Source organism: Pholcus phalangioides, unplaced genomic scaffold (genome assembly GCF_987345545.1).
Source record: "Pholcus phalangioides strain wild (caught in Gottingen) unplaced genomic scaffold, Ppha-v1.0 ptg000021l_1, whole genome shotgun sequence".
Classification (NCBI taxonomy): domain Eukaryota; kingdom Metazoa; phylum Arthropoda; class Arachnida; order Araneae; family Pholcidae; genus Pholcus; species Pholcus phalangioides.
This window is the reverse complement of record NW_028301614.1, coordinates 12,441,424-12,468,289: the sequence shown is the minus strand read 5'-3', so window position 1 is coordinate 12,468,289 and position 26,866 is coordinate 12,441,424. Positions and strand designations below refer to the sequence as shown.

The following is a 26,866-nucleotide window of genomic DNA, read 5'->3' as shown; positions in this document are numbered from 1 at the left end:
TGTGTGTGTGTGTGTGTGTGTGTAAATATGACACTTAGTTCATTTTTACAAAATTAGGTTTCGGGTCATATGTGGCATCAAGTGACTCCGTGGGCTACATTTGGCCCGCGTGACCATGGGCTAATCATGTGTGCTGTATATGCATTGAATCAATGTTAACATGTGCACACACCTACCAAAGTCATGCTCACCAACACTTTATTGTGTCATCTGTAATACAAATAAATGCCACCAGCTTCATGTCGTATCTAATAACACGTGACACTGAACAACATTAATATAAGAAAAAAAAAATGAAACATGCGAAGGCAGATGCGAAATGAATAAATAAAAGAAACAAACAAACAAAAATCTGGTGAAAATAAGGGTTTTGACATGACACCTGTTGTCGAATTTAAGCGCTGCCTCCACTGCTTTGAGCCGGTGCCCCTTTCTCAAGCTGAAGCTGCTGAAAGTCCAGGCTGCCGTAGGTGTCCGTGTGTCTCTGCATGAGCTCGTCGCAGGGGCCCAGGAGCCGCTCGAAACCCTGTTTGTCAAGGAATGCCAGTCTACACTTGGTCTTTGCTATCGCGGACGCCGCTCTCGTTCCACTGGTGGTCATCAGGGCCAGTTCTGGAAGAAAGACATGGCTCAATGACATTTATTACTGATCCAGATTTTTTTATTCCAGCCCCCCCCCCCACCCAATCTTCGACTGCTGGAAGTTCCCTGGGTAGAAATTTATTGATCTTGCTAGAAAACTTTCCCCAAGGCCAGTTATATGGAGAATAAAGAACAACTCGTTACGATCGAGATTTTTCATTCCAGGGCCCCTTATCTTCGTTCGCTAGGAAGGGGGGTTGCCAGAGCAGAGACCAACTGATGTTAAGATAGGTGACCGTAGATACACCCAAAATAACCATGAATTGGGTCACTTAGATCAGGTCTTCTTTTAATTGATCTTCTTTTATATATCTATTCTATAATATAAAATCACAAACAAACTCGAAAAGGGCCTGTTGCTAAGCAACCGAGTGACGGAAGTCTGTTACGGAAGTGGGTTCGATTCATATATCGATATTCACATTCATATATCGATATGATATCATATATCGATATTGGGTCGATATTCACATATCGGGACCCATTTGACCCATCGGGACCATGTTATGTGCATGTACCAAGAGGCTCCTACATCCTACAGCAGAGCCCTTAGGCTGGAATTTAGATTTCGAGCCCACAAACCAGCTTTTCAGGGGCCCCTCTGTGATTAATTTATAGTGTGAAAAATCAAAAAGTGATAAGAATCGTTGTGGCCCCTGTCAGCCCTTCCTTTGTGGAGGGGGGGGGGAGGTCCATGCCGAGAGGTATATATATGTATAATATACACACACAACAGCAGTGCTCCCAACACAGGGTCGGGGTACCCGGGGAAGATTTCACGTATAAGTAAAAAGTTTTCATTTCCAGGGGCCATTGATGGATCTCATTGTTTTCTTGCTGCTTTAACGTTGAAAAATTTCTATAGCGGAAACAAAAGATATATCCAGTCTGGGGCCCCACCAAAAGTAAGCGAATTGGTGTCCCGGGTAATTGGTTGGGGGGTCCCTGGATTTTATTCGTTGGTAAAACGAATACAAATGAAAATTTTTCATGGCACTCGCTCCGGGGGATGACCGACAAGCTTCCAAGTCGGGGGCCCCATGTTTACAGGTTTCATTTTGGGTGCCCTGGATTTTATTTGTTGGTAAAACGAATACAAATGAAAATTTTTCATAGCACTCGCACCGGGGGATGACCGACAAGCTTCCAAGTCGGGGGCCCCATGTTTACAGGTTTCATTTTGGGGGCCCTGGATGAATCTCATTCTTTTCTGTTGTAGAATTTGCAACAGCGGAAGCCCGAGATAAAGCCAGTCTGGGGCCCCACCAAAAGTATGCGAATTGGTGTCCCGGGTAATTTTTTGGGGGCCCTGGATTTTATTCGTTGGTAAAACGAATACAAATGAAAATTTTTCATGGCACTCGCTCCGGGGGATGACCGACAAGCTTCCAAGTCGGGGCCCATGTTTACAGGTTTCATTTTGGGGGCCCTGGATGAATCTCATTCTTTTCTATTGTAGAATTTGCAACAGCGGAAGCCCGAGATAAAGCCAGTCTGGGGCCCCCACCAAAAGTATGCGAATTGGTGTCCCGGGTAATTGGTTGGGGGCCCTGGATTTTATTCGTTGGTAAAACGAATACAAATGAAAATTTTTCATGGCACTCGCTCCGGGGGATGATCGACAAGCTTCCAAGTCGGGGGCCCTATGTTTACAGGTTTCATTTTGGGGCCCTGGACGAATCTCATTCTTTTCTGTAGTAGAATTCGCAACAGCGGAAGACCGAGATAAAGCCAGTCTGGGGCCCCACCAAAAGTATGCGAATTGGTGTCCCGGGTAATTTTTTGGGGGCCCTGGATTTTATTCGTTCGTAAAACGAATACAAATGAAAATTTTTCATGGCACTCGCACCGGGGGATGACCGACAAGCTTCCAAGTCGGGGGCCCCATGTTTACAGGTTTCATTTTGGGGCCCTGGATTTTATTCGTTGGTAAAACGAATACAAATGAAAATTTTTCATGGCACTCGCACCGGGGGATGACCGACAAGCTTCCAAGTCGGGGGGCCCCATGTTTACAGGTTTGATTTTGGGGGCCCTGGATGAATCTCATTCTTTTCTGTTGTAGAATTTGCCACAGCCGAAACCCGAGATATAGCCAGTCTGGGGCCCCACTAAAAATCTGCGTATTGTGTCCCCGTTACTGGATGTGGGGCCCTGGATTTTATTCGTTGTAAAATTGATAAAAATGAAAAATTCTCACAGGGGGGTGTCCGACAAGCTTGCAGGTCAGGGCTTCATGGAAATGTTGGCAGGTTGTAATTCGGTGCCCCTGAATGTATCTCATTGATTTTTGTGGTTTAACATTGTAAAATTTGCAACACATCGGTAGCCCAAGATATATCCAGTGTGGGGCCCCACTGAAATTCAGCGAATTGAATCTGGGGACCCCCATGGGGAAGTTTTCTGGGGATACTTGATGAATCTCATTTGTTTTTTGTTGCTTTATTATTATTTTCATTAAAATTCGCTTCTTCAGTAGGCTGGTGCTTTCACACGTCCCTTTCCCCTTTTCCATAGCACGCTGATGAAGTGGGACGAAATAAACAAGATATGTCCGGGAGAGAAGTGGGGGGGGGGGGGGGGGTTGGCCGCCAAAGGCGGCAGGGGGGCAGAGCCCCCCTAGTATATATATATATATAATCAGCTCCTGCCTCCTCTGCCTCAAAGAACATTATGTGTGAGCCTAAAAAATTCACATTTTTTCAGATCCCGAACTTATGAGAAACAGGCCCTGACGACAACCCTCCTGAAAACTACGGGCATCACCCCCTTTAAGGGCCTACTTCTCCCATTCAAATGGTGGGGGGTCTTTTCTACAAGAATCGTTCCACGCTGAGATCTTAGTCCAGCTAGCGTTTTGACCAGTCGCTAGCTGGTCAAAACGGACCCTGATAGCCCGAAACCCTGTGCAGGCAGATATAACCCCCAACCTCATTAGTCAACCGCGAGAATTTCAAGCCTATCACACACTCCCTTCCAAGATTTTCTATGCATATCCAATTCGCAAGGTTTTTTTTAGGTCGAGAATATTTTCTGAATACGAACCCCCCCCCCCACCAGCAAATATAGTCAGAGAATGACACCCACAAGGGGTAGGGGGCTGACAGGGAACTAGCCCTCTGGCCCGGGACAATTACCATAATGTTTTTTGTTTTTTTAATGCTAAAAATTCGCTATAGATGGGCTCCTGAAAAGTCCAGCTTTGGTGTCTCAAAAAATCTCAGCCTAAGGCTCCTGCTCCAGGGTGTGGGGGCAGTGATGCGCCCGAGTGGCGTGGTGGTCGTCTACCACCGTGAAGCTTGCTGTCTGGGTCCGAGGTTCAAATTCAAAGGAGGATGTGTGTATATAAGATATTTTCCCTGACAAGCTTGAGGCGATCACTGATAGACACAGCGGCTTTCACTTCGAACTCATTTCATTAATGGCAGTAAACTTCAATATAGCGATATGGCCAGAGTTGGTGTTTGGTAAAGAAGGGTGTGGGGGCCAGGAGCCAGAGTATCGAAATAGGGACGATCCTCTCCTCCTCCTCCTCCCTTTTGGATATTCTGGGTTTTTGCCCATTATCGGAAGGAACAGGGCCGCAATTAGATGCTTTATTAGCTGGGGGCAAGCATGCCCTTGCAAACATATACAAGGAGCAGTTAAAGGGTTAATTCGGCGTCCCTCTGGTCCAGTGACCGGGCACCCGACCCCAGTTGCTGCCCTGAGCAGGATAACAACCATGCTTAAGCAAAAATACTGAAATTGAATGCGGGGAATTTGTCGGAGAGAGAGGGAGAGAGAGCTTACCTCCAAAGTATCCACCGGGTTCGACGATACTCAGGGTCTGCAACTGTCCAGTTGATGACGACCCGTCCTCCGGACTTCCGGAATTCCGGTAACCCTTAACTATTTCGATCTGTCCCTCCTGGACGAAGTACATCCCGTCACCGTCGTCTCCTTCCTCGAAGATCACCTCGCCTTGCTTGTAGGTCCTGGGCTGCAGGGCGTCGCAGACGTTCATCAGCTCGTAGTTATTCAGCGGCGCCAGCTCGGGTACTGTGCTGAGCATGTTCTCGTACTTCTGCCTCTTCTCGTAGGCACTCCTCAGTACCAGGCGCTTGAAGGTATACCTGCTGACGGCCCAGAGGAAGCCCTCCGTCGTGGACTTTATAGTGGCCGCCCTGGGCTCATCGTACATGAGGGACAGCTCGCCGAAGTATCCCTCGTTGGAGTAGGTGGTGACGACCTCCGACACCCCGCGTTTGTCGATGATGGCCTGGAATTTCCCCCGCTCGACGACGTAGAAGAAATCGCCCTGGTCACCCTGTTTGATGACGGTGCAGTTGGCAGCGACCGGCGTCGGTTTCATGGCGTCGATGAGGTCGTTCAGCTGCTTGTCGTCGAGCCCCTGGACGAGGAACAGCTTCTTGAGCATGTCGCGGATCTTGTCCTTCTGCTCGTCACTCTTCTCGTACGATTCGCCGACGGATTGTTTCACCGCCGACGGGTCGATGATCTCGGCGCTAACCGACGGCCTCCGTTCCATCCGAAACTGCGGAATGGTGTCGTCGGCGTTTTCCATTTCCACGTCGGCAGCACCACCATTAGCACCTGTACTCATAGCGTCCGTCATTGCTCTAGAATAGAATTATCGTTGGTCGATACAAAAAAGTATGTCACAAAATCACTCGATGTCACAGATTTGGCATGAACGTTCAGACTCCAAAATCAACCATTAGGAGCTTCTGGTCCAGTTGTCGACGTCAACAAAGATTCGATCACGCGTGATTCTGTGCGATTTTGGTTCGGCTGTACAATGACTAGTCCATTACCGGATCTCCGTTGAGGGTAAAAACAAACTATTTTTGCAGCAGCATATAGTCATACCAGGCCCGTAACTTGGATGAGGCAACCTCATGGGGGTCCCACAAAAAAAAAAATTGACACTCAATTTGCATGATAATAACTCTTTCAAGACGGGCCCTAAAAAAAGTCTGCCTCAGGGCCTTAAAAAAGCAAGTTGCCAATTTCAGCCAAGGAAAATTGTTAATGGCAAGTAAAGTTGTCAATTACAGCCAGAAAAAGTTTCCGTGAATTTTTGCCGTTATAACCGAGGTGTCGTTACAACCGAGGTTGGCCGTTTGAGATTTTTTTTTTTTGACAAAAAGTGTAATCAGATGCAATCAACATGCTATGCGAGAAATTGTTATTTCATTAATTACAATTTGGGCGACCATATTTGTTAGAGAGAAAACGGTAAATTGGGGTCATAAATACGAGATATCACCGATTTTCGCTGAAAATATTACCGTCAGAGAAATCACCAAATCACGGCTAGCTAATGACCCTAGGCAAGAAATACAGTACTAGAAAACATGCAGTGATTTAAAATGAATTTCACGGGAAAAAAAATTAATGACCAATAAATGCGATTATTAGATGAATGATTATATAGTCATATTTATATTTTTACACAATTTATAAATTATGCAAAATACCTTTATTCTCTGATTCTAGTAAAGATTATAATAAATGTAAATTTTGTCCAAAAAAAGAAAAAGGAAAAACGGGACATTTCTGTAATGAAAATAGTCGGAAAGGGGGAGAAATACTGTAATGTTCAGTACACGGGTCATGTTAGTTGCAGGTCGGAGCACTAAACTTCTCTTTCACCAATCGTTAGGTATCAAAAGCGCCATAAAACGACGAAAAATGTGTTATATCCGAGTTTGTGTGACTATTTTCATATAATAATTTCCCCCAAACTTCATGGGGGGGGGGTGCCCCCATTGAAGATGTATGGTTAAATGCGAATTTATTTTGATAAAATTTTGAGGATAAATTATGGAATATTGGTGTGTGTGTATATATATACTAGCTATAATACCCGGCGCTGCCCGGGTTTTCTTCAATGAGGCTTTTGGATCACGTGATATCTCCCTCTCTTTTTCTTGAGGGACATACAAACCGTGTCCAAGTTAACCAATATGGCGACCTGCGCGATTCATGAAATAATTAAATCTAGATTTACAGAAACGTAGAAATGAATATATATTTTTCCTTTTTTAAGGGGCGCTAGGTATTTCGATAAACCTCCACCCCCTGAACTTCAAGTTACCCATCTGCCTATTTCAGCTTCCAAAAAATGCTTAATTAAAGCTGTGGAATTTTTTCGATGCACTTTTCACGGGCTCATAACTAATTTTAAAATATCCTAACCCACATGAATTTATGCAAATAAATATCAAAAGAGACAATATGGAGACATTAATTTTCATACTTGAGAAGATATAAATGAAATCAATGATATTGCTCGAATATCCAACTCAAAAGTATATGTTTGGCTAATTACTTCATATTTAATCTCCTGGGCTTCGTATATCTCTAAGCGAAATGAATATTTCAAAAATCGAGGATTAAATACAATTTTTAAAATGATTGATGGGGCGGAAAACCCCACAAAATTTCCGCATTTCTACAGTAAAATCGGCGATTTTTACACTGATTTCTATGGGAATCATCCTTTGCCTGACCCTCAAACTGATGCTAATTATGACGTCTATTCCGAAAGCATTACTGGGAGGATTGAAAAAGTGGCAAATCATTATAAAAGCATATACACGTCTGAAACGCATGGCTAGGGAACCACGGTAACCAAAGTAAAGGTTCGGAAAGTGATTGTTGAGGCCCAAAAACCATTGTTGCCCGACAGTTTTTTGCCCATTTGGGGCACTTGCCCTGCTCTCACGAAATTTTAAAGTAGCCTATCGTTCAAGTCGGGTCCTGTTTGGTATATATGCAAAATTTGGCGACGATCGATCTAAAATTGTAGATTTGTATAGAGAACATACACACACACAGACATACAGAAAATCAATTTTATATTATAGAGTAGATATACAGGGTGGTAACGATCGACCGTCCAATAATTACACACGTGATTCCTTGTGAAAAACTAATATAGGAAAGTGTTTTCCATTTTTCGATCGGACGAATATTAATGAGTTATAAGCTTTTAAAATTTTGTGACGTGTCATTTTTCTAACGGTCAGTCATATGCCAAACCCCGAATCAAAGTGCATTTCTCCGCCAGTTGCGGGTTGTCGCTTCTTAAAAATGAACTGAAATATTCAATCCCATTAGAAGCCAAGTTCGGCCTTCTTCTTTCACGATTGGCGCTTTTACTCTCAAAGCAGTGTGATAGCATAACCTTGTTGTTACGTGTAATTACGTATTAGTTTCATCAACTAAATTGGCAAATTTATCACCAGATTTTTAAAGTGTTAGCCAAATGAGATCTACTTGAAATTTTTTTTTAACCAAATCAATACTTTTTGCCAAAATGTGGTAATTTGTTCTCTTTCACTATCAAGTCAACATTTTTTGGGGAGGTGCATACAGTGTGTCGTGTTTACTACGCGATCGTTTTTATACGCTGTCATTTTAATCAGCTGTCATTTTGCCGCTGTGGTGGTCGAGTGGTTATAGTGACGGACTCGTGATGCGAGTATCCGGGTTCGAACCCCACAGTGGTGGTCGGCTGAAGTTGGTTTTCTGTGGTTCCCAACTTCAAGGCGCAAATGCGAGCCGATCTCCCCGTTAAAAAGTCTCGCCACAGAGAGCAACAGTCCTACAACGGTAAATCATTCAACCATAACACTTCACTCATAGTTAGTAAAACTGGGGGCAGATGACAGCACTACACATAACAAGCATTACACAGAAACAAACTTTACGTCAGGTTGCACTACACGTACACGCACATTCCCGCATGTACCGATTCGTTGGGGGGTTCCGCGGGGGGGGGGGGTGCATGTGTGGTGTAGCAGTAGTAGGTAGGGGCTCGGGGATCCATGATGTTCTTAAGTCAGCCACCTCGTTGGGCAATTTGCCTGTTGTGGCGTTGTATTTGTATTACATATTGATCAATGAAACAGGACAATATTTTTGAGTTATTTTAAAATCTTATCGAAATATAGTCATGTGTAATAAACTTCAAAGGAGATTGCAAAAATGGTAGCTTGACGAAGGCGACTTGTGAAAACACTAAAATAATAACAACGCTTCGATCAGAAACTTTCAATCAAACTAGTCATTTTATGAATTGGCATATTCAAAATAATTGGTGGTTTCTCGGATATTTTCTATTGATTATTCATCGAGTCACATTTTCATACCGATTTCTGCATGTTGCAATGACGGTTTTTCATTTCCTTTTGACTGCAATTGATTTTTATCGCGATGAAATACTAATAAATTTCTACTTCATCTTTTCACAAGAAAGATTTGGACTACTTTGAAATTTTTATTCCAGCCTACATGATGCGCGCAGAACTTGGTCATTTTTTTTAATGAAGGTTTATTCACGGGCGTATTTATTGGATTTTTGTAGGGCAAATTAGGTCAAACTGCGCCAAAACAAATGACCAATTGAAAATAATTGTGCATGTCATGTCAGGAAAGGAGGCAGTTGGCCTGGGATCCCTCTTAACAGAGACGGACTTGAGGATTTTGCCGCCCGTTGCCCTTATATGTGTACTTCGTTTCTTAATTTTTTTCCGAAAAATCACGATTACCCTTCCTCCTGGTTCCCAATTTTTGAAATTGAGAACCAGGAAAAGAATTTTTTATCACCATGTCTTTACTGTCTGTTGCTCCAAATATGGTTTTGAGTAGAGCCTACTGTTTCATACTCACATTCATAACATAAATGAGATGCCGTAAAAATTTTAAACTGTAATTGTTAAACTGTAATCGTGACAATTTGTAACTGATCGATTTCATTCATTATGTTTGTTGTGTTACTCAGTTTTAATTGTGTTGCAGAATTTCAATCAAAAGCTATGATGCAACATGTAAATCTTCCAAAACTTCTGAATTGGAACTGGAAAAAAAATCTCATCTTGAAATTGTTGGAGATGATTTATTCATTTTAGGGGTGTCATGACCCCTGAAATCGAATTTTCAAACATGATATTAAAAAATATTTCATTCAAGCGTGAAAATCAGATGCAAAAAATGTCTTGTCAATCGGGTTAATTTTTTTTTCAAAATAAAACTAAAAACTAATGAATTATAGTGTAAATGTGTACAAGAAAAAGCGCTTTGAACGCGATTTCCACAAATTGCAGTTTTTGAGCTCACCCGTTTAAGATTTGAACGAAACATATATATATATATTTCATTGATCAATATGTAATCTGATTAAAATGACAGCGTATAAAAACGATCGCGTAGTAAACACAACGCACTGTATGCACCTTCCCAAAAAATGTTGACTTGATAGTGAAAGAGAACAAATTACCACATTTTGGCAAAAAGTATTGATTTGGTTAAAAAAAAAATATATATATATATATATACTACACACCAAAATGATGAAATTTTGCAGAAATATTGATATGGCATTTTTTAGTGAGATGAATCTCGAACTTCGTTGTTTTATCATCCGTTAGAATTTTACGAATTTTAAAGTTTGAAAAAATGTATAAATTTTCAAAAATATGAGAAAATATTCAATATTTGTTTCAAAAAATACTAGTGTCAACTTCGAAATCCGAAGTTCATTTTACTCAACATGGCGAGTAACACATTTGAGCAAAATTTCAGAATTTTCGGGGTGGCAGTAGCTTTTTTTAATCTTATGGATGAACTCAAAAACATCTGCAATGTTATAAAATCATAATATATAATTAACACCCGCTTAAAAATTTGAAAAGTGTGCACACAACAACAACAAAACATGGAAAAGAAACTGGTTTACTTTCTCGATTGCATAGGGTTATATCATTGTGCAGTTTAAAAAAACGTCAAGTTATATTGTGTACATTTGGTGTACGTTTGGGGAATTTGGCCGGATTTTTAAGTGACATCATCAATTTTTAAAGCTTTATAACTCATTAATTATGGGCCAGACCAAAAAACGGAAAACACTTTTCCATATTAGTTTTTCACAAGGAATCACGTGTGTAGTTATTGGGTGGTCGATAGTTACCACCCTGTATATATATATAAAATGAAGAGCCAAAAAAACTGGTACAGGCATGCGTATGCAAATAAAGAGATATGGAACCAATCAGAGTACGGCGCTGCGGTCGGCAATGCCTATATAACACAACAAGTGTCTGGCATAGTTGTTAGATCGGTTACTGCTGCTCCAATGGCAGGTTATCGAGATTTAAGTGAGTTTGAACAGGGTGTTATAGTCGGCGCACGAGAGATGGGACATAGCAACTCCGAGGTAGCGATGAAATTTGGATTTTCACGTACGACCATTTCACGAGTGTACCGTGAATATCGCTGCGACCGGAAAAAGATCATGCAAGAACGAGACCAACGACGACTGACGAGAATCATTAAACGTGACAAACGGGCAACCCTTCCGCAAATTGCTGCAGATTTCAATGCTGGGCCATCAACAAGTGTCAGCGAGCGAACCATTCAACGAAACATCATCGATATGGGCTTTCGGAGCCGAAGGCCCACTCGTGTACCCTTGATGACTGCACGACACAAAGCTTTACGCCTCGCCTGGGCCCGACAACACCGACATTGGACTGTTGAGGACTGGAAACACGTTGCCTGGTTTGACGAGTCTCGGTTACAATTGCTTCGAGCTGATGGACGTGTACGGGTATGGAGACAACCTCATGAATCCATGGACCCTACATGTCAACAGGGAACTGTTCAAGCTGGTGGAGGCTCTGTTATGGTATGGGGCGTGTGCAGTTGGCGTGATATGGGACCCTTGATACGTCTAGATATGACTCTGAAAGGTGACAGGTACGTAAGCATCCTGTCTGATCACCTGCACCCATTCATGTCCATTGTGCATTCCGACGGACTTGGACAATTTCAGCAGGACAATGCGACACCCCACGCGTCCAGAATTGCTACAAAGTGGCTCCAGGAACACTCTTCTGACTTTAGACACTTCCGCTGGCCACCTAAATCCCCAGACATGAACATTATTGAACATATATGGGATGCCTCGCAACGTGCTGTTCAGAAGAGGTCTCCACCCCCTCTTACTCCTACGGATTTATCGATAGCACTGCAGGATTCATGGTGTCAATTACCTCCAGCAGTACTTCAAACATTAGTCGAGTCCATGCCACGTCGTGTTGCGGCACTTCTGTGCGCTCGCGGGGGCCCTACACGATATTAGGCAGGTGTACCAGTTTTTTTGGCTCTCCAGTGTATATATAATACACTTCCCTTAAGGTTGAAGCCCCGGGTAATTGCCCCGAATGCAAATGGTTCTGAATGCCAAAAAGTCGATTACGGGTACGTTGTCGTCCAAGCTGAATAATAGTTATCGTTGTTAGTATAGCACTGTTGGCCAACAGCTAGCTCACTTTCCGCATGTGGTCCGTGAGCTGATTTTCTGTGGTCCGCGACGAGGTAATAATACTGTGTATTAAATTGATTTTCTTATAATTATTTAAGCCATATTCATTTTCTATCGCAGACCCTGATTAACAGAATATTAATATTTATTATTTCTAGCTATGTTCGCATCACAATGCCTTTTCGCGCACACACACACACACGTACTGCTTTTAAAATTCGTTACTTGAAATTTTACCCCATTTCTTTGCGCCACCTCGTTGGGCAAGTTGCCTTTTTTGTGGCCTCTGTATTTGTAGCTGAATGCAAATTTGGTGTTCTACTCACAGTGACGAAACTTATGCCCAGTCACAATTTTGACACCTTGAAATTACACCGGAATAGGCTACGCAGAAAAAAAAAAATTTTATGCCAAGGCCAAAATTACACTATAAAAGTTTGACAAAATTTTTTTTATAAAACTTGAAAATGCAAACAATAAGCGTACTGGTTACATTCGAGCAAATAAATTCGCGCTTAACCAATAGGTCTTTTTGTTGTTTCTTTTTGGAAGTTTTATAAAAGATCTTTTATCAAACTTTATAGTGTAATTCTGGCCTAAGAAAGATAATCGGTACAAAATACAAAAGAAAAGAAACGATCAAAAGTTTGTTTCTATAAAAGCTTTAAGGATCGTTACAACGAATGCAATAAATACAAATCGTCATCATAACATTATACAGACAAAAAAAAACATTGCCAATTTTACAATTTTCGGTATTTGAATGTTTATACAGCACATATGTCAATGTATTTCTTTTTCGAAAGAATCAAAGCAGGGCCGTCTCAAGCGAGTAATACTGGGATTACACTATATAAGTTTGATGAGAAATTCTTTTACAAAAGGTTTAAAAAAACACAACAGTCTATTGGTTACATTCACTCGAATGCAACCTATTCGCTTATATCTCTGATTCCAGTAAAGATTATAATTAATGCAAATTTTCACAAATAAACAAAAACGGAAAAACGGGACATTTTTTTTAATGGGAAAAGTCGGAAAGGGAGAAATTATGGAGAAATACTGTAATGTTCAGTATACGGGTCATGTTAATTGCAGGTCGGAGCACTAAATTCTCTTTCACCAATCGTTAGGTATCAAAAACGCCATAAAACGATTTAAAAGAACTTTCATAAAATTTTATAGTGTAATCCCGGCCTAACAGTGTCCGGCAGCATTTGAAGCAGGGGGAATGAGGGTGCTTAATTTACGGTTTACCGGACAGAAGTATTTCCATATTATTTTTCACTCCCGGCCTTTCAGAAAGGGATGGAATCCCTACTCTGGGAACCTAATTCCATCAAGATGGCCCTGTAGAATCAAAGCATCATTTCCGATTTTTTGCGTCACTGACCTTATCGTTCGTTCGTATGCGGAGATTCCATTGCGTCGACGCAGAGCCCGATGCTGTATATTGTAGGTCAGGGGTCTTCAATGAATGGTCCGCGGGCCATATGTGGCCCGAGAAGCCTTTATGCAGTGGCCCGCCGATGAAAAGGCTTATATAGTTACAGAATTTATAGAAATTCTGAAAAAAAAATACCTTAATGAAGAAATGTGTTCAACCAATTGGGAAAAGAAGTAATGTCAAAATTATTACAGGAAAACATTCTACTGAGAAAAACATTTTCAGAACTAAATCAAAGAAACGTTTTCAGAATTAATGAAAAAAAAATCCAGAATTATTGGAAGAACTATTTTCAGAATTAATGAAGATTCATATTTAATGAAAAAATAATTTAATTTTGATGGGAAGTCATATTTAATGGAAAATTACAGATTAATGAAAACTAATATTCGATTAAAAATAATTTCAGAATTTATGGAAACTTATATAATGAATAATAATCTCAGACTAGTTAAAATTCTCCAATAATATGAGGCACACTATTTGATTCCGAGCCTTTGGCCCCCGTTGGGCCCACCCGTTAAGCGACACGATGACACTGCGTGAATATACGTACGTATATTGTGACTTGGTCCTCGGGCTTCATGGAAATTTTTTTTGGCCGGTTATGTCAGAAAGGCTAAAGACCCCTGGTGTAGATGAATAATAATTCCTTTCAAAGGTTATGCTCAACGTCCATTCCGCTTGCATAACGGTGTCTTCAAATGGAAGAAGACTCTCGATGATCGGAAATTCGCGCACCACTGCATTCGATTAGCGAGATATCGGCGTGGATTCGACTCGGATTGATACCATTCAACTGATTCTGTAGATTAGTACGGACGAAGTTTTTCTTGGTGATATTACTCTGAGAATACGTACATGAGTGATTGACGTTTGGCAACAAACATCGAACCCTGCGAGAATTTCACCGCAATTATCACAGATCAAATCACCCGCAACCGTCGAACTGAAGCGGTGATGCCCCGAATGAACACGCAACAATAATAAGTTAAGTCACAATAAATACAGTTTCAACTGGCACTCGAAGGTTCTAGTCTTTTAATGTCCTTTGCGACGAAAGCCGCGACGGCCATCTCGTACGACGGGGGAGGATCGTCGTCGGGCTTCGTCGTGCAGCGTTGCTCTTTCTTTACGACACTCCTGTAGGTCGGAGGCGGAGACGGCACCGGGTTCAAGTTCCGGCAGCCGTGAGACGGCACCGAAGTTGGCACGACGTAAATCTTTGTTCGCAGACATGAAAGGAAAAAATAAAATATTATAAATAAAAACAGATACACACTGTGTTACGAAAATTATGTAAATAACCCTTATTTACATATCTATCATGCTGGCAGCATTAAAGAAGTGACAAACCATTGTAAAGGCATATGCACATCGGAAACGCATTGTTAAGGAACCACGGGTAACCAAAGTAAACATTCCGAAGAAAGTGACTGTTGGGGCCCAGGTACAATCGTCACCCGACGGTTTTTCGCCCATTTCGGGCATTTGCCCCAGCTCTGACGAACTTTTAAAGTAGCCCATGGTTCAATCCCAGTCCTGTTTGGTATATATGCAAAATCTGGCGACGATCGGTCAAAAATTGTAGATTTGTATAAAGTACAAACATACATACTTTCACATTTATATATAAGAAGATTGTAATTTTTCGCCTATAAATAACCATTAGCGCATTAATCTCGCTGAATTAATGATAAATTTGGCAAGTTTGGCGACAGCTCCGATGATTTGGCAATGTCGAAGTGCCAAGAGAAATATAAAGAGAATCATAGAGATTGCTCTGGAAGGTATAGTAGCACCACCAGAGCGGAACTAAAAGCAGTTTGTTGAGATTTCGAAGAGATCTCTTATATGTGAGAGAAATCACTCTCTGGGGTATCTTGTTTCGTCAAATCACTGCTTGTGAATACGTATAAATATACGTATACGTTCGGTAAAATAAATCTGTGTTTTCCTTGAAACTGGATTCGTGTTTTGCAATCTCGAGTGCTTGTGAGAGACATTATCCGGAACAATACATACACAGTGAATGCACATAACAACACTTATTAGGGTATTAAGATTAGAATAGCTTAATGGTAATTAATTTAGCTGTATAACGCATGATTGATATAAATTAGTGGTAATTAATTTCACTTTAACGTATGGCATTGCAACTTGATGGCCCACGGGCTTCATTTGAAATTTCCAATGTTGCTCGCATTGTACGATCATGGCTTAAAAAAATATATTTTTTGTATATTTTCGCACATAACACAGTCGACACTCGTGTTAATGATCCTGCGTTATAGCGATCATACAGTTACAACGACTGATACGAGAAATCCCGAGTGTTTCCAAATAACTACTGTACTATCGTATATGTTTCTTTTAGATATAACGAACTCTCGATACAATTTCCGGTCGGGGGTCGTTGTAACGAGCGTTGACTGCATTTGTCGTTTGTGTTTCCGCTCCTGCTTTCTTTTCTCTTTTGTAATTGGTTTGCTTATGATTTTGTACAAACATAATACCTTCGTTATTATTCCCATGTACACTTCCGGAATTTATTCAGCTGGACTCCCATATCTAACAAACAAATATTTCTTTCTTGTGTTTCCCTATATTTTACCTTTATTTGGATAACTTTTATGGCTGAATATGCACCATTTACACGATTTTTGTTTTTACCAGAAGCACCAATTTACATATTTGTGCTCTCTTTTCAGAGTCTGCTGTCTCCCTGTTTCAATAAGAGCTGTCAGATTGTATGGGTCGAACGTAGAATGAGATATTACTTAATGGTTACGGGGGGGGGGAATTGGTTAGTTAAAATTTTTGTGAAATTCAATTTTTTTGGACACCATTCTTCGTAGAAGAATATTTGTGAGTTCAGCAAAAATGTTCAGCGATTGGCAGAAACACCGAGTGAAAGCTGAAGATTTCAATGATTGGACAGTTAGAGATTAGACTTAATATTATCTTCCGTACACGATTATTTTTATATACGTCATTGCTACGGTAAACGTGATAAATCGATTATTATACATAATAACCGGTTATTATGCATACTTACCAATTGTCTTGGTAAGTTTGATAAATTTATCACTTTTTTACCGGCGAATATACATAATAACCAAGTGTCGCTGGTAAATTTGATAAATACTTGCAATTTTCTCCTTTATCTGTGATTATGTGCAATACCCTAGTGTAATTGGTGAATTCGATAAGCATCGAAAAAAAAAATTCCAAACGAGTCTAGTGTGTTTGATGAATATAGTCGTACCCCGATATAATGATAATACATTTTACGATCGTAACCCGATATAATAATGCAATGCATGTATGAATTATTATGTGTAGTATGAATTATCATATAGTACGATTTATCATGTTTACCAATGTCGCCACGCTTGGGTACTATGCATAATCACCGATAAAAGTGATAATTTTTTTGGTATTTATTAAGTTTACCAGCGACACTTGGGTATTATGCATAATCACCGGTAACAATGACTAATTTAGGGCAATTTATCAAAATTACCAAAATGTTCAGCAATTATACATAATAACCAGATTTATCACATTTACAGTAACACCATTATGGTCACCACGTAGTCCCCTTGGTAAATCATGATTGAAATCGAGTCACTGAACATTACGGGCACTAAAATACAAAAGAGGTTCCTTAGTCGAACTAATTATTGTGGAACCTTCTAACTCTGTACATTTAATGTAAGTTTCGTGAATGAATTTGTTCAAGTGCTGCCATCTATTTTTTTCCTTAAAAGATGAAACTGGAAATGAATGAATATTCGTTTGAGTACAATTTAAATGTTGCGATGTCTGTTACAAGTTGTGTCGAGATTTTTTGCGTTAATATATGTGGCATCCGGGTGAGCATGTTCATTTTTCCATCTATAGTAGTTGCTGTCTTGACTGTGCAGCGAAGCGAAGGTAGGTTAGGAAAGGCAAGAAGTAAGTGTGAAATGATTGCAAATCCATACAGTGCATCCCTTCAAGAAGTTCAAGCTGTTTCTCCGTTTAATAGAAGTTCAATCTCCACTCGGGGACGTCGGAAATGCTGTGGACCTGTAGGCAAGGCCGCAACTACATGCTTCGTCAGCCGGGGTCAAGCTCGCATTTTGGCACCCCTTGGTAATGTTAAAGGAGAGATTACAGGGTGAAATTTACGTCATCTCTAGTCCAGCACCCAGGGCACAAGACCCGAACTGTTCTCCCCCCCCCCCCTAGTTGTGGTCCTGCCTGTGGGTGCCCGCACGAGTTTTATGTAAAAAATTCTGATTTCAAAATTAATTCCCGGGGTACTCGGTCCCATGCTACAAAATTTCGTTCGGAGGTGCATGTACCTCCCCCCCCCCTTTCCCAGCTCTGATGCTCTGTCTGTACTGCCTTCAGTTAAGAAGTTTAGAAGTGTTATCTCCGTAAGGCCGGTATTATACTATAAAAGTTTGATAAAATACCTTTCATAAAACTTGAAAAATCTAACCAATAAGATTATTGGTTTCATTGTAGAAAATGCAACCGGTGACCTTATTGGCTGCATTTTTGAAGTTTTATAAAAGGACTTTTACCAAACTTTTATAGTGTAATACCGGCCTTAAGAAAGTCTAATCTACAGTTACTTGATTTGTTTCCTTATATCGAAAAATTCTCGTTTGAAATATTGTTTTTAACCGGGATTACACAATAAAAGTTTTATTAAAGTTCTTTTGTAAAACTTGAAAGATGCAACAAATAAACGCATCGGTTCAATTCACTCAAACATAACCGATGCGCTTATTTTTTGAATTTTTCAGGTTGGATAAAAGAACTTTTATCAAACTTTTATAGTGTAATCCCAGCCTTAGTTGTTTCTTTCAAGTTTTGTAAAAGATCTTTCATTAAAATCTTATAGCTCTTATAGCCTGCTTCAGGCACTTAGACTGGGATTACACAGTAAAAGTTTTAGAAAAGATCTTTCACAAAACTGGAACAAAACAATCAATAACCCCTATTGGGGTTTATTCGAACAAATGTTACCGATACGCCTATTAACTACATTTTTAACGTTTTGTAAATGAACTGAACTTTTACTAAACTTTTGTAGAGTATATAATCCCTGCATCAGTTAATTCGTTTATATCGTATGGTCCCGACGACGACGTATCCACAGTACGACTATAGCGTGATTATGCGTACCTGTCTGGGCGAAACCGAATGGTTGATCGAGACGCTCTCATCTTGCAGTTTTTTCTGGCAGAAATAGCACAGGAGAAAAAGGATGAAGGTACTTCCGCCGAACATCGCCCTGCAAAAGAAATAAAACACGCATGTACACACAAACAAATACACTTAGTGTCTCTACATATTCTACACTTGTGATGCTCATCCATCCGCCATTTTTATAGTCCCAAATACAGTTTTAATGTAAACGTTAGTGTGAAACTCTAAGGGAGCTACTCAGATACAGTGGTGGCTCATCACAAAATTTCTAGGAGAAGGGCGCCAAAACTGTTTTGCATTTTATTATGAAGTGGGCAGGGCCCGATTTCCGCATAGACAAATGTGACATTTGCTCTGGGCCTTATGATTTTGGGGCCTCAAAATTTAAACAATATATATATATTCACGAACTTACCGCACAAATTCCATTTTACCCCAGTTGCGGGGGACCCCCCACTAATTTCTACTTTCCCCAAGGCCCCTGCACTTCACGTCAATATTGGGCCCTGTGGGTACGGGTATATAATCTGCTATTTTGGTTAATCAAATTATTTTCTTTATTGTTTGGGTGTACATCTATGCGGTTCTGAAATAATAATTATCAACGCAACATTAACGGAAAAAAAAAAAGATTTGTGCAGAGAGCATAACTGATATCTAAACAACATTTAAAATGATCATTTAGGTTCAGCAGTTGCCATCGGCAAGTTAACTGCAAATCGCGAAAATTCATTCTATTTTTTTTTCAATGTTGTATTAAATTGAACAGCGTTTCTCAATCTTTCTGTACAAAAGGACCAGCAATATGTGCAAAAGAATTCAACGGACCACTAATTTATAGCATGAGTGATCGCATTTGTCCCGTATTTTACGGGACATTAGCGTAGTTTCAGGTACTTTTGGTGGTTTCGACTTGCTTTGTACAAATTGTCCCGTTTTTTCAACGAAACTTTGAATTTGTAATCTTCGAGAAGGTCTAACAGCATCGGTATTTGGTCTACCTGATCACCGAAAGCGTTGAAGAAGTTTTCGGTATCGCTACTTTTTGTGTGATATATCAAAGCGTAATGCGATAAACCTCTCTATAGAAACAACGCATATAACTGAATTTTGTTAATTAACTAATCAAATCAATCATTGAAATTTTTTGGGTGAATATATAAAGCATGTTTTCTCAATCAAAGTTACTTTGATTGAGAAAAGATGCCAACAGCAGCATGGCACGTGATGATAATGTTGCCTCTCGATATAACGATAACTCCTCTATAGCGATATTTTTCATAGTCCACAGAGAATATCGCTATATCGAGGTTTCACTGTAGTACGTAATAAAGAAGCCTCGAGAATCGTTGTTTGACTAAGACGTCATTGATTTACGAGGGACGCAACAAAGGTGAAGAAAAACTCACAAACTCGTTATCTCTTTCGAAGGACACCGATTGTCTTGCAGGTAGTATGCTAATCAACGAAGAGAGCTCGTTATCGTTGCCCACTACACCACGAACTTCGTCGACAATTCTCGCTATAACAACGGCACCAATAATAAAAGAAAAATGCTGTCATTCTTTAGAGAGCAGCCGAAAACGCCGTCACAGATTTTTATGTTCCTTTTTGTTGGTTTCTGAGCTACGATTCACAAGCGCTCCTAAAGACCGAAATTAGGTTTACCAGAAGTCCTCTTTTTTTATGATGTCATCTCCAGCATCCTCCTACGTTTTAAACAATTCACCCTTTTGTTCTCCTTTGCAGATTTCCGATACTACTTTTTCTTTTTTTTTGAAGATTTTTTTTCACTCTTAAACGTTTTTCTCTCGTTTCCCTCCCTTCCCACAAGTTTTTACACTACTTGACCAATCAACGTCACAATTTCCAGATTACAGAACTCAAGTTGTTTCCAAGCAGGGTAGATGCTATTCTAACCATAGCTCAGCTTGCTCCAGGTCAACACGAAAAAGACAGCCCGAAAAACAGCTCTATGAAAACCGTGGACATCCATTTTTACCCTTCAAGCGGTATTGACGAGATATAACGCCCTCTTGAAGGTCACTTATTTCAGCATTGACAAGCTCCGATATTTTGCAAAGTTGATGTCTCAATGCGACGCTCTTCCCTATACCCCTTGCTTTGCAACTGCTGAAAATAGGAAAAAAGCCCACATAATTAAAAAAAGATATGGTCTTTTAAAGGTGGTTTAGCGTTTTCTGATATGCCGTTTATAGGGTTGAGAATACCATTTTTCCTCAGCAGCAACTAATGCCGTGTCCTTTGGGGGAGGGAGGGAGGGAGGGTGGTGGTGTTACCTCTTTTCCATTCAGAATTAAAGATAATATGATGCAAACGGGTGTGGGTCATAATCCCGACAAGTCAAAATCCCGACAAGTCAAAATCCCTCAAAAAACTCAATGCCAATTCCTATGGCCAAATCACATGTAAAAAAAAAAGAAACGCTCCCGAAAGAAAAAAAAACCCCTAAAGATAAAAGTTGTGGATGCTTTCAGAAATCCCAATAAATGTAACAAAAAACACAAGGTTCTCGGCCAAAGAAAACCTTGCCATGCTCCAGGTAAAGGCCGTAGAGTAATAAAACTGATCAGACAGTGGGAACAATTCATTATAAGGGAAGGGAGATGGATCGTTATTTTTTCCTTTTTTTTTCTGCTTTTGATTTTTTTTAGTGATTCTGTTTTAGTTGGGAAAAATTATTGCAGTTGCCGAGGCGTTTTCGTCAGTATAGTGGCACCACCTGTCGTGAAAACTAGGGCGGTTTCACCGACACCTAACAAATTTACGCCCAAGAAGACAAGCGTCAGCTGTTTCATCCACTTCTGGCAGGTGTAAATGAAATGGAGCCACCGGCCATATAGACGAAAATTTATATCTAATTCCGACGTGATTGCTTATAATGAAAATCAATGAGATTGGTATATTCTAGATTGGATAAATTCGATTCTAAATTCTATCATGTACAAGATAAGATTATTGTGCGACATTATATAGAGAATCGCATATAATTACGGACTGAATAACTGTGGACGATGTTATGATCACAATTTTTACCCCAGATTGTATTATTGTATATACAGGGTGATTCAAAACTCAACTTATAAACTTTTAGGGGAAGTAGAAAACACAAAATCAAAAACAGAATCAACAGAATCACATACTAATGTATCACAATTTTTTTTTGTGAATCACCAACTGTGAATGGTAGGAACTTTGAGCACTTGTAGTGAAACTTGACGTGTACACGTACTGTTCTCGTGTAAAGTATCACTAAATAAAGAGTTTTTCACCCGCTATTGGCTTGTCATTTCTGCATCTCCGTTTATTCTCCAGCTGATCAGGTTGGGGGGGGGGGGTCTCCGGTCTTACACACTTATGTGATTCGGTTTTGTTTTTGTGTTTTCTACCTCTCCTAAACGTTTGTACGTTGAGTTTTGAATCACCCTGTATATGAAATACCAGAGTTTTTTATTTTCACATAAATTAATAAATTTCTGGGTACACCCATCCTCCGGGAATGTTTCGATATTCCTCTGACGGGGAAGCGGGATGTGTCCGGTGCTTCAATGTTCAATGTGAAAATTGGGAAAAAGCGACGTTACTAAGAGTGTGAGTACAGGCGTCCTCCTTTTCAGTTTTCGAATCTGGTAACCCTAGCCGAAACACAATGGAAATAAAACGTGTGGCTTTAACATAGCCCAGGGTGCCTTGGTTTTCTTGGTGTTTGACCCAGTGTATCTCGGATATGTACTGGTACTAATTGAAAAAAAAAAAAACCCTGTACAGCGGTGTTTCTTAACCTTTCTTCATCCATGGCCCTCTTTGGATATTTTCTTCTTGTGGCAACCTATCTTATCCAGGGACACCCCCCCCCCCTCATCCAAGAGTGAAAGCCTTTCTACTTACTGGATTGATTCTTGAGTAAATTTAAAGTGAACAAAAATTTTATAAACAAGGTTCCCGGACCCTAGTTCGATGAGTTTCCCTCTCGTGGGGTTTTTTATGAAGAGCCATCTCTACATCATGAACAACCTCCCACCACCCCCCTCCCGGGAACACATTTACATACTTACTCTCAAAAAAAATCACAGTAATTATCAGATCTCACTATGTAGGTCTTATATAGATATGAGGCTTCTGGGTCATGCTCGGATGGGGCCCATGAGTTAAGATGGGCTTGAATCCTTGGGCATTTTTGCTGGATTCTGAATGTAGCCACACTGTTTACACCATATTTCGCTTTGGAGTTTTATTTCTTCACATCTAAATTTCTTTTCGCAGCTCTTTGTGGCCCATTTAACTACCTCTCACGGCTCCCCTTCCACCCAATTTACATCTATGGCCTCCCTTGGAACATTACAGCAGGGCCGATCCTAGAAATTTTGTCGCTTTAGGGAAATAATTTTTTGCCGTCCTTTTAATAAGTCTGTCTGAAAAAACTTTTCTTTCTTCACAACCATTACCCTAATACAAAATATGGGTCCCCATAAAAAGGAGCGGGTCATACTTGTGATTTAGGGCGCTAGTTCTCATACTTTGCCGACCATGGCTCCCTTGTCGGGACAACGTTTATTATCCACGGCTCCTCAGAACAGTCTTAAAAAAGAGCCACCACGTTTTGTATAACTGGGAGTATACTTCTAAAGTCACGGATAACCCTACGGACAAACAACTTGAACCACCCTGTATAGTTGTTACCGTGACCAACCTCGTTCTCTTGTTCTTGAAAAGGGTTTTTGTTCTTGAAATGAAAGTTCGCCGCACTTTGTTTTTCCTTCGAGAAATCGCTTCAAAGGACAAAAGCATCTCATCACGACCCATTCACGCGTTTTATCGGCTTATTCGAGTGTATTTTCCTATACGTACTCTGACGTCACCGATTATACGCGACAAAATAATCACACGCATCGCAAAGTTTTCCATCTAATTGTTTCCTTCGAAGAATCAAACAAATCCATGCTACGTCACGAGCGAACGCTCGATTGTTATTCATCAACTAGATTATCGGGACATCTACCGATATATGCAATAATCTGAGACGTAATCCATTAAACGCTTGGTCTTTCAAAGAAAAGGGAAACCAATAGTATTTGCAGTCGGAATGAGACGTTACGTTCACTTTCCGCCGATCCCTAAAACCTCAACGATATCGATAAAGAGGGATAAATGGACTGTGGAGGTCGCCGAACTTCGAATGCACGACCTTCATCAACCAGTTAGGTCGCCATTGGTTGTCGGGGTGGCGGTCACCGTGGACGACGTCACATTGAAATTCGTTTCAGGTGATTTCTCGCGGACCAGACACATACTTAATTACGACACACGTTGTAGCGTCATAAATTCCACTTAACGCTGTCGGCTTCACGCAAGAAACTTGTTGATTACGCGTACGGCGGCAGAGCGATTGTACAGGTATGCTCTTGATAACGACCCATGATTTATGTTGCAGTTTCAAGAGCAACATTTTTTGCATCACCACACATCAGCAACCTTCAGCAAGAGTACGAGTGTGTAACGAATTTTACACAATGTACAGCTCTAAGATATAACGAAGAAAAACAAAGATTGCACAGTCAAAAATCGCTGAGTAACAAACTCATTGTGTCGCAGCTTCAGGAAACGGCGCAACAAGAAGCGTCATCGTGAAGGTTACGTAATGCGCTAAAAACACAAACAGCCTTTGGATTTATACAGGGTGGACGAAAAGTCTTGGGCACATTTTGGAAATTAATAACAAAACAACCCATTGAAGAAGTGCGGTTTGCACTAAAGTACTTATAATGGTCTAGAGGTGGATTTTTTTTGTTAAAAAAAGTTCAAATTTCCCTCACGGGGAGGGGGGGGGGGACTGTAAAACGAAAAACGCGAAAAACAACTCTTAAAATGTAACACAAGCAGTGTAAATGTAACACAACAGTGAATATACCCATAATTGATGTTTATGACAATTTGCGTTACATAAATACAAATACAAATACAAATACAAATACAACGCCACAACAGGCAAAATGCCCAACGAGGTGGCTGATAAAAAGATGCCCATAAAAATATGGTTGTCATATGTTTCAAAAATACAGCAACCCAATTAAAAATGCAATTAACACAAATTACAAACAATATATACACATGATAAAATATTATACGATGCCCATAAAGATTACTTATGGTTGTCTTATTCTAAGAATGGATAGCTTCTCGATTTACCCCAACATGTTTATCGTATTTCTTTTTAAACGTGTCAATTGTGTTACAATTTACTACCTCCGGGGGTAAGCTATTCCATTTATTAACAACCCTATTGGAGAAAAATTCCCTGCGACACCATAACCTTGCATTGTCCCTCACCAATCGATACTGGTGTCCCCTTGTAAAAGCAGTCGATTGGCGGTGTACTAAAAGTTCATGGTCCATCCTATCCATCCCATTGAAAATTTTGAACACTTCGATCATATCTCCTCGACACCTGCGTTCATCCAATGTAAACATATTCAAAAAATGAAGTCTTTCTTCATAACTCAAGCCCTGTGTGCCAATAAGGACACGCGTAGCTCTTCTCTGCACCCCTTCAACCAAGTCTATGTCCCTCTGTAGGTATGGTCTCCAAAACCTTACAGCATACTCCAGTCCAGGACGAACTAAGCCTCGAAAAAGAGGAAGAATGACTTTAGGAGAACGCGAAGAGACCTTTTTGAAAATGAGACCAAGCATTCTATTCGATTTTTTGACAACCGCTGAACAATGTTCAGAAAACTTAAGTCGCTCGTCAATGAGAATTCCCAAATCGGTGACTCTAGTTGCATCCGGGATAGTGACACCATTCAACTCGTAAGAGAACCGTTGGTTGTTCGAACCAAAATGAGCGACCATGCACTTATCTACGCTAAACGTCATGCTCCATTCATTTGCCCATGCTGCAATCTTGTTTAAGTTGGTCTGGAGCAACTCCCTATCGCTTTCATTCCCGATTACCCCCATTAGCTTCACATCATCTGCGAATTTGCTAGTAATTCCATCGATACCCTGATCGAGTTTATCGATAAAAAGTGAAAAAAGTATGGGGCCAAGGACACTTCCCTGAGGAACTCCACTTGTGACGTCTGTCCAACCAGAGAATTCCCCGTTCACCATAACTCGTTGCGACCTATCTCTTAACCACGATTCTATCCAATTCAGCAAGTTGCCCCCTATTCCAATCTCGTGTAAACGCTTCAAGAGTTTGCCATGTTGGACCCGATCGAATGCCTTCTGGAAATCAAGGTAAACCACGTCGACATTTTTGCTCTTACCCAAAGCCTTAGTCACGTAATCATAGAAGCAAAGGAGGTTAGTTACACATGACTTCCCCTTCCTGAACCCATGCTGATTATCCGACAATACATTATTCTCGTCTATCCACTTCACAAACTGCCTTTTGATGATAATTTCCAAAATTTTCGAGAGGGAGCTCGTCAAACTCACTGGACGATAATTAGACACCACTTCTCTACTACCCTTCTTAAATATCGGAACAACGTTAGCCAGTTTCCAATCTCTCGGGACGATACCCTCAGCAACACTACTCCTGTATATCTGTGCGACTGGCCCCAACAATTCATTAGCACCTTCCCTGAGAACCCTGGGATAGATATCATCTGGTCCTGGTGCTTTGCTTGCACATACATTTCTTAGAAGATTTAGGACCTCCACGTCTTCCACTTGAATATCGTTGAGCGTTTTATTACCCCATGCAACACCCGTATATCGAATATCATTATCTCCATTAAAAACCGACGCGAAAAAGTCATTGAAAGCACTACACATGCCTACATTGCTCTCTACTTTTGAGCCTCCTATCGAGAGGGGGCCAACTGTCCCCTTACATCCATTATTGACGTATCGAAAAAATGATTTTGGGTCAGAGCCAATGTTATCTGCCAACCTAGATTCAACTTGCTTTTTACTATCCCTTATCGCTTTCTTCAACAGTCTTCTTTTATCAGTAAACAATGATAGGTCACCTCGTCCACTTTTATACTCTCTGAATGCTCTTTTCTTTTCAAGATAAAGGTTCCGCACGCTATCCGTGAACCATAGAGGGTGTGATGTACAAACACGCTTTTTTCGAACAAAGGGTATGACGTCGTGCAAAACAGAGGACAGCTTCGTACTAAATTCTTCCCATTGACTTACCACCCCTACTGATTCCAACCGGTCTTTGAAAACTTCCGCTAACCTTCTTCGCAAAACATCAA

At 40.5% G+C, this 26,866-nt stretch overlaps 2 protein-coding genes across 3 annotated transcripts in view; both read right to left on the bottom strand.

Annotated features, from left to right (window-relative positions):
* Positions 1–230: 230 nt before the first annotated feature.
* On the bottom strand, positions 231–5,392 carry LOC149070642 (cAMP-dependent protein kinase type II regulatory subunit-like). The gene is made up of 2 exons (XM_089249042.1): positions 4,435–5,392; positions 231–612 (listed from the first exon to the last, which is right to left on the bottom strand). The coding sequence occupies exons 1-2, from the start codon at positions 5,258–5,260 to the stop codon at positions 395–397; spliced, it is 1,044 nt and encodes a 347-aa protein (XP_089105168.1). The 5' UTR covers positions 5,261–5,392; the 3' UTR covers positions 231–394.
* A 7,231-nt stretch (positions 5,393–12,623) lies between these two features.
* LOC149070641 (uncharacterized) overlaps positions 12,624–26,866 on the bottom strand; it is a 32,883-nt gene continuing 18,640 nt past the window's right edge. For both annotated transcript variants that reach the window (XM_089249023.1, XM_089249022.1), the window contains 2 exons: positions 18,609–18,717; positions 12,624–14,647 (listed from right to left, as the gene is read on the bottom strand). In XM_089249023.1, the coding sequence (XP_089105149.1) occupies positions 14,438–14,647; positions 18,609–18,717 (319 nt within the window). In that variant the 3' untranslated portion in view covers positions 12,624–14,437. The remainder of the gene's footprint in view (positions 14,648–18,608; positions 18,718–26,866) is intronic.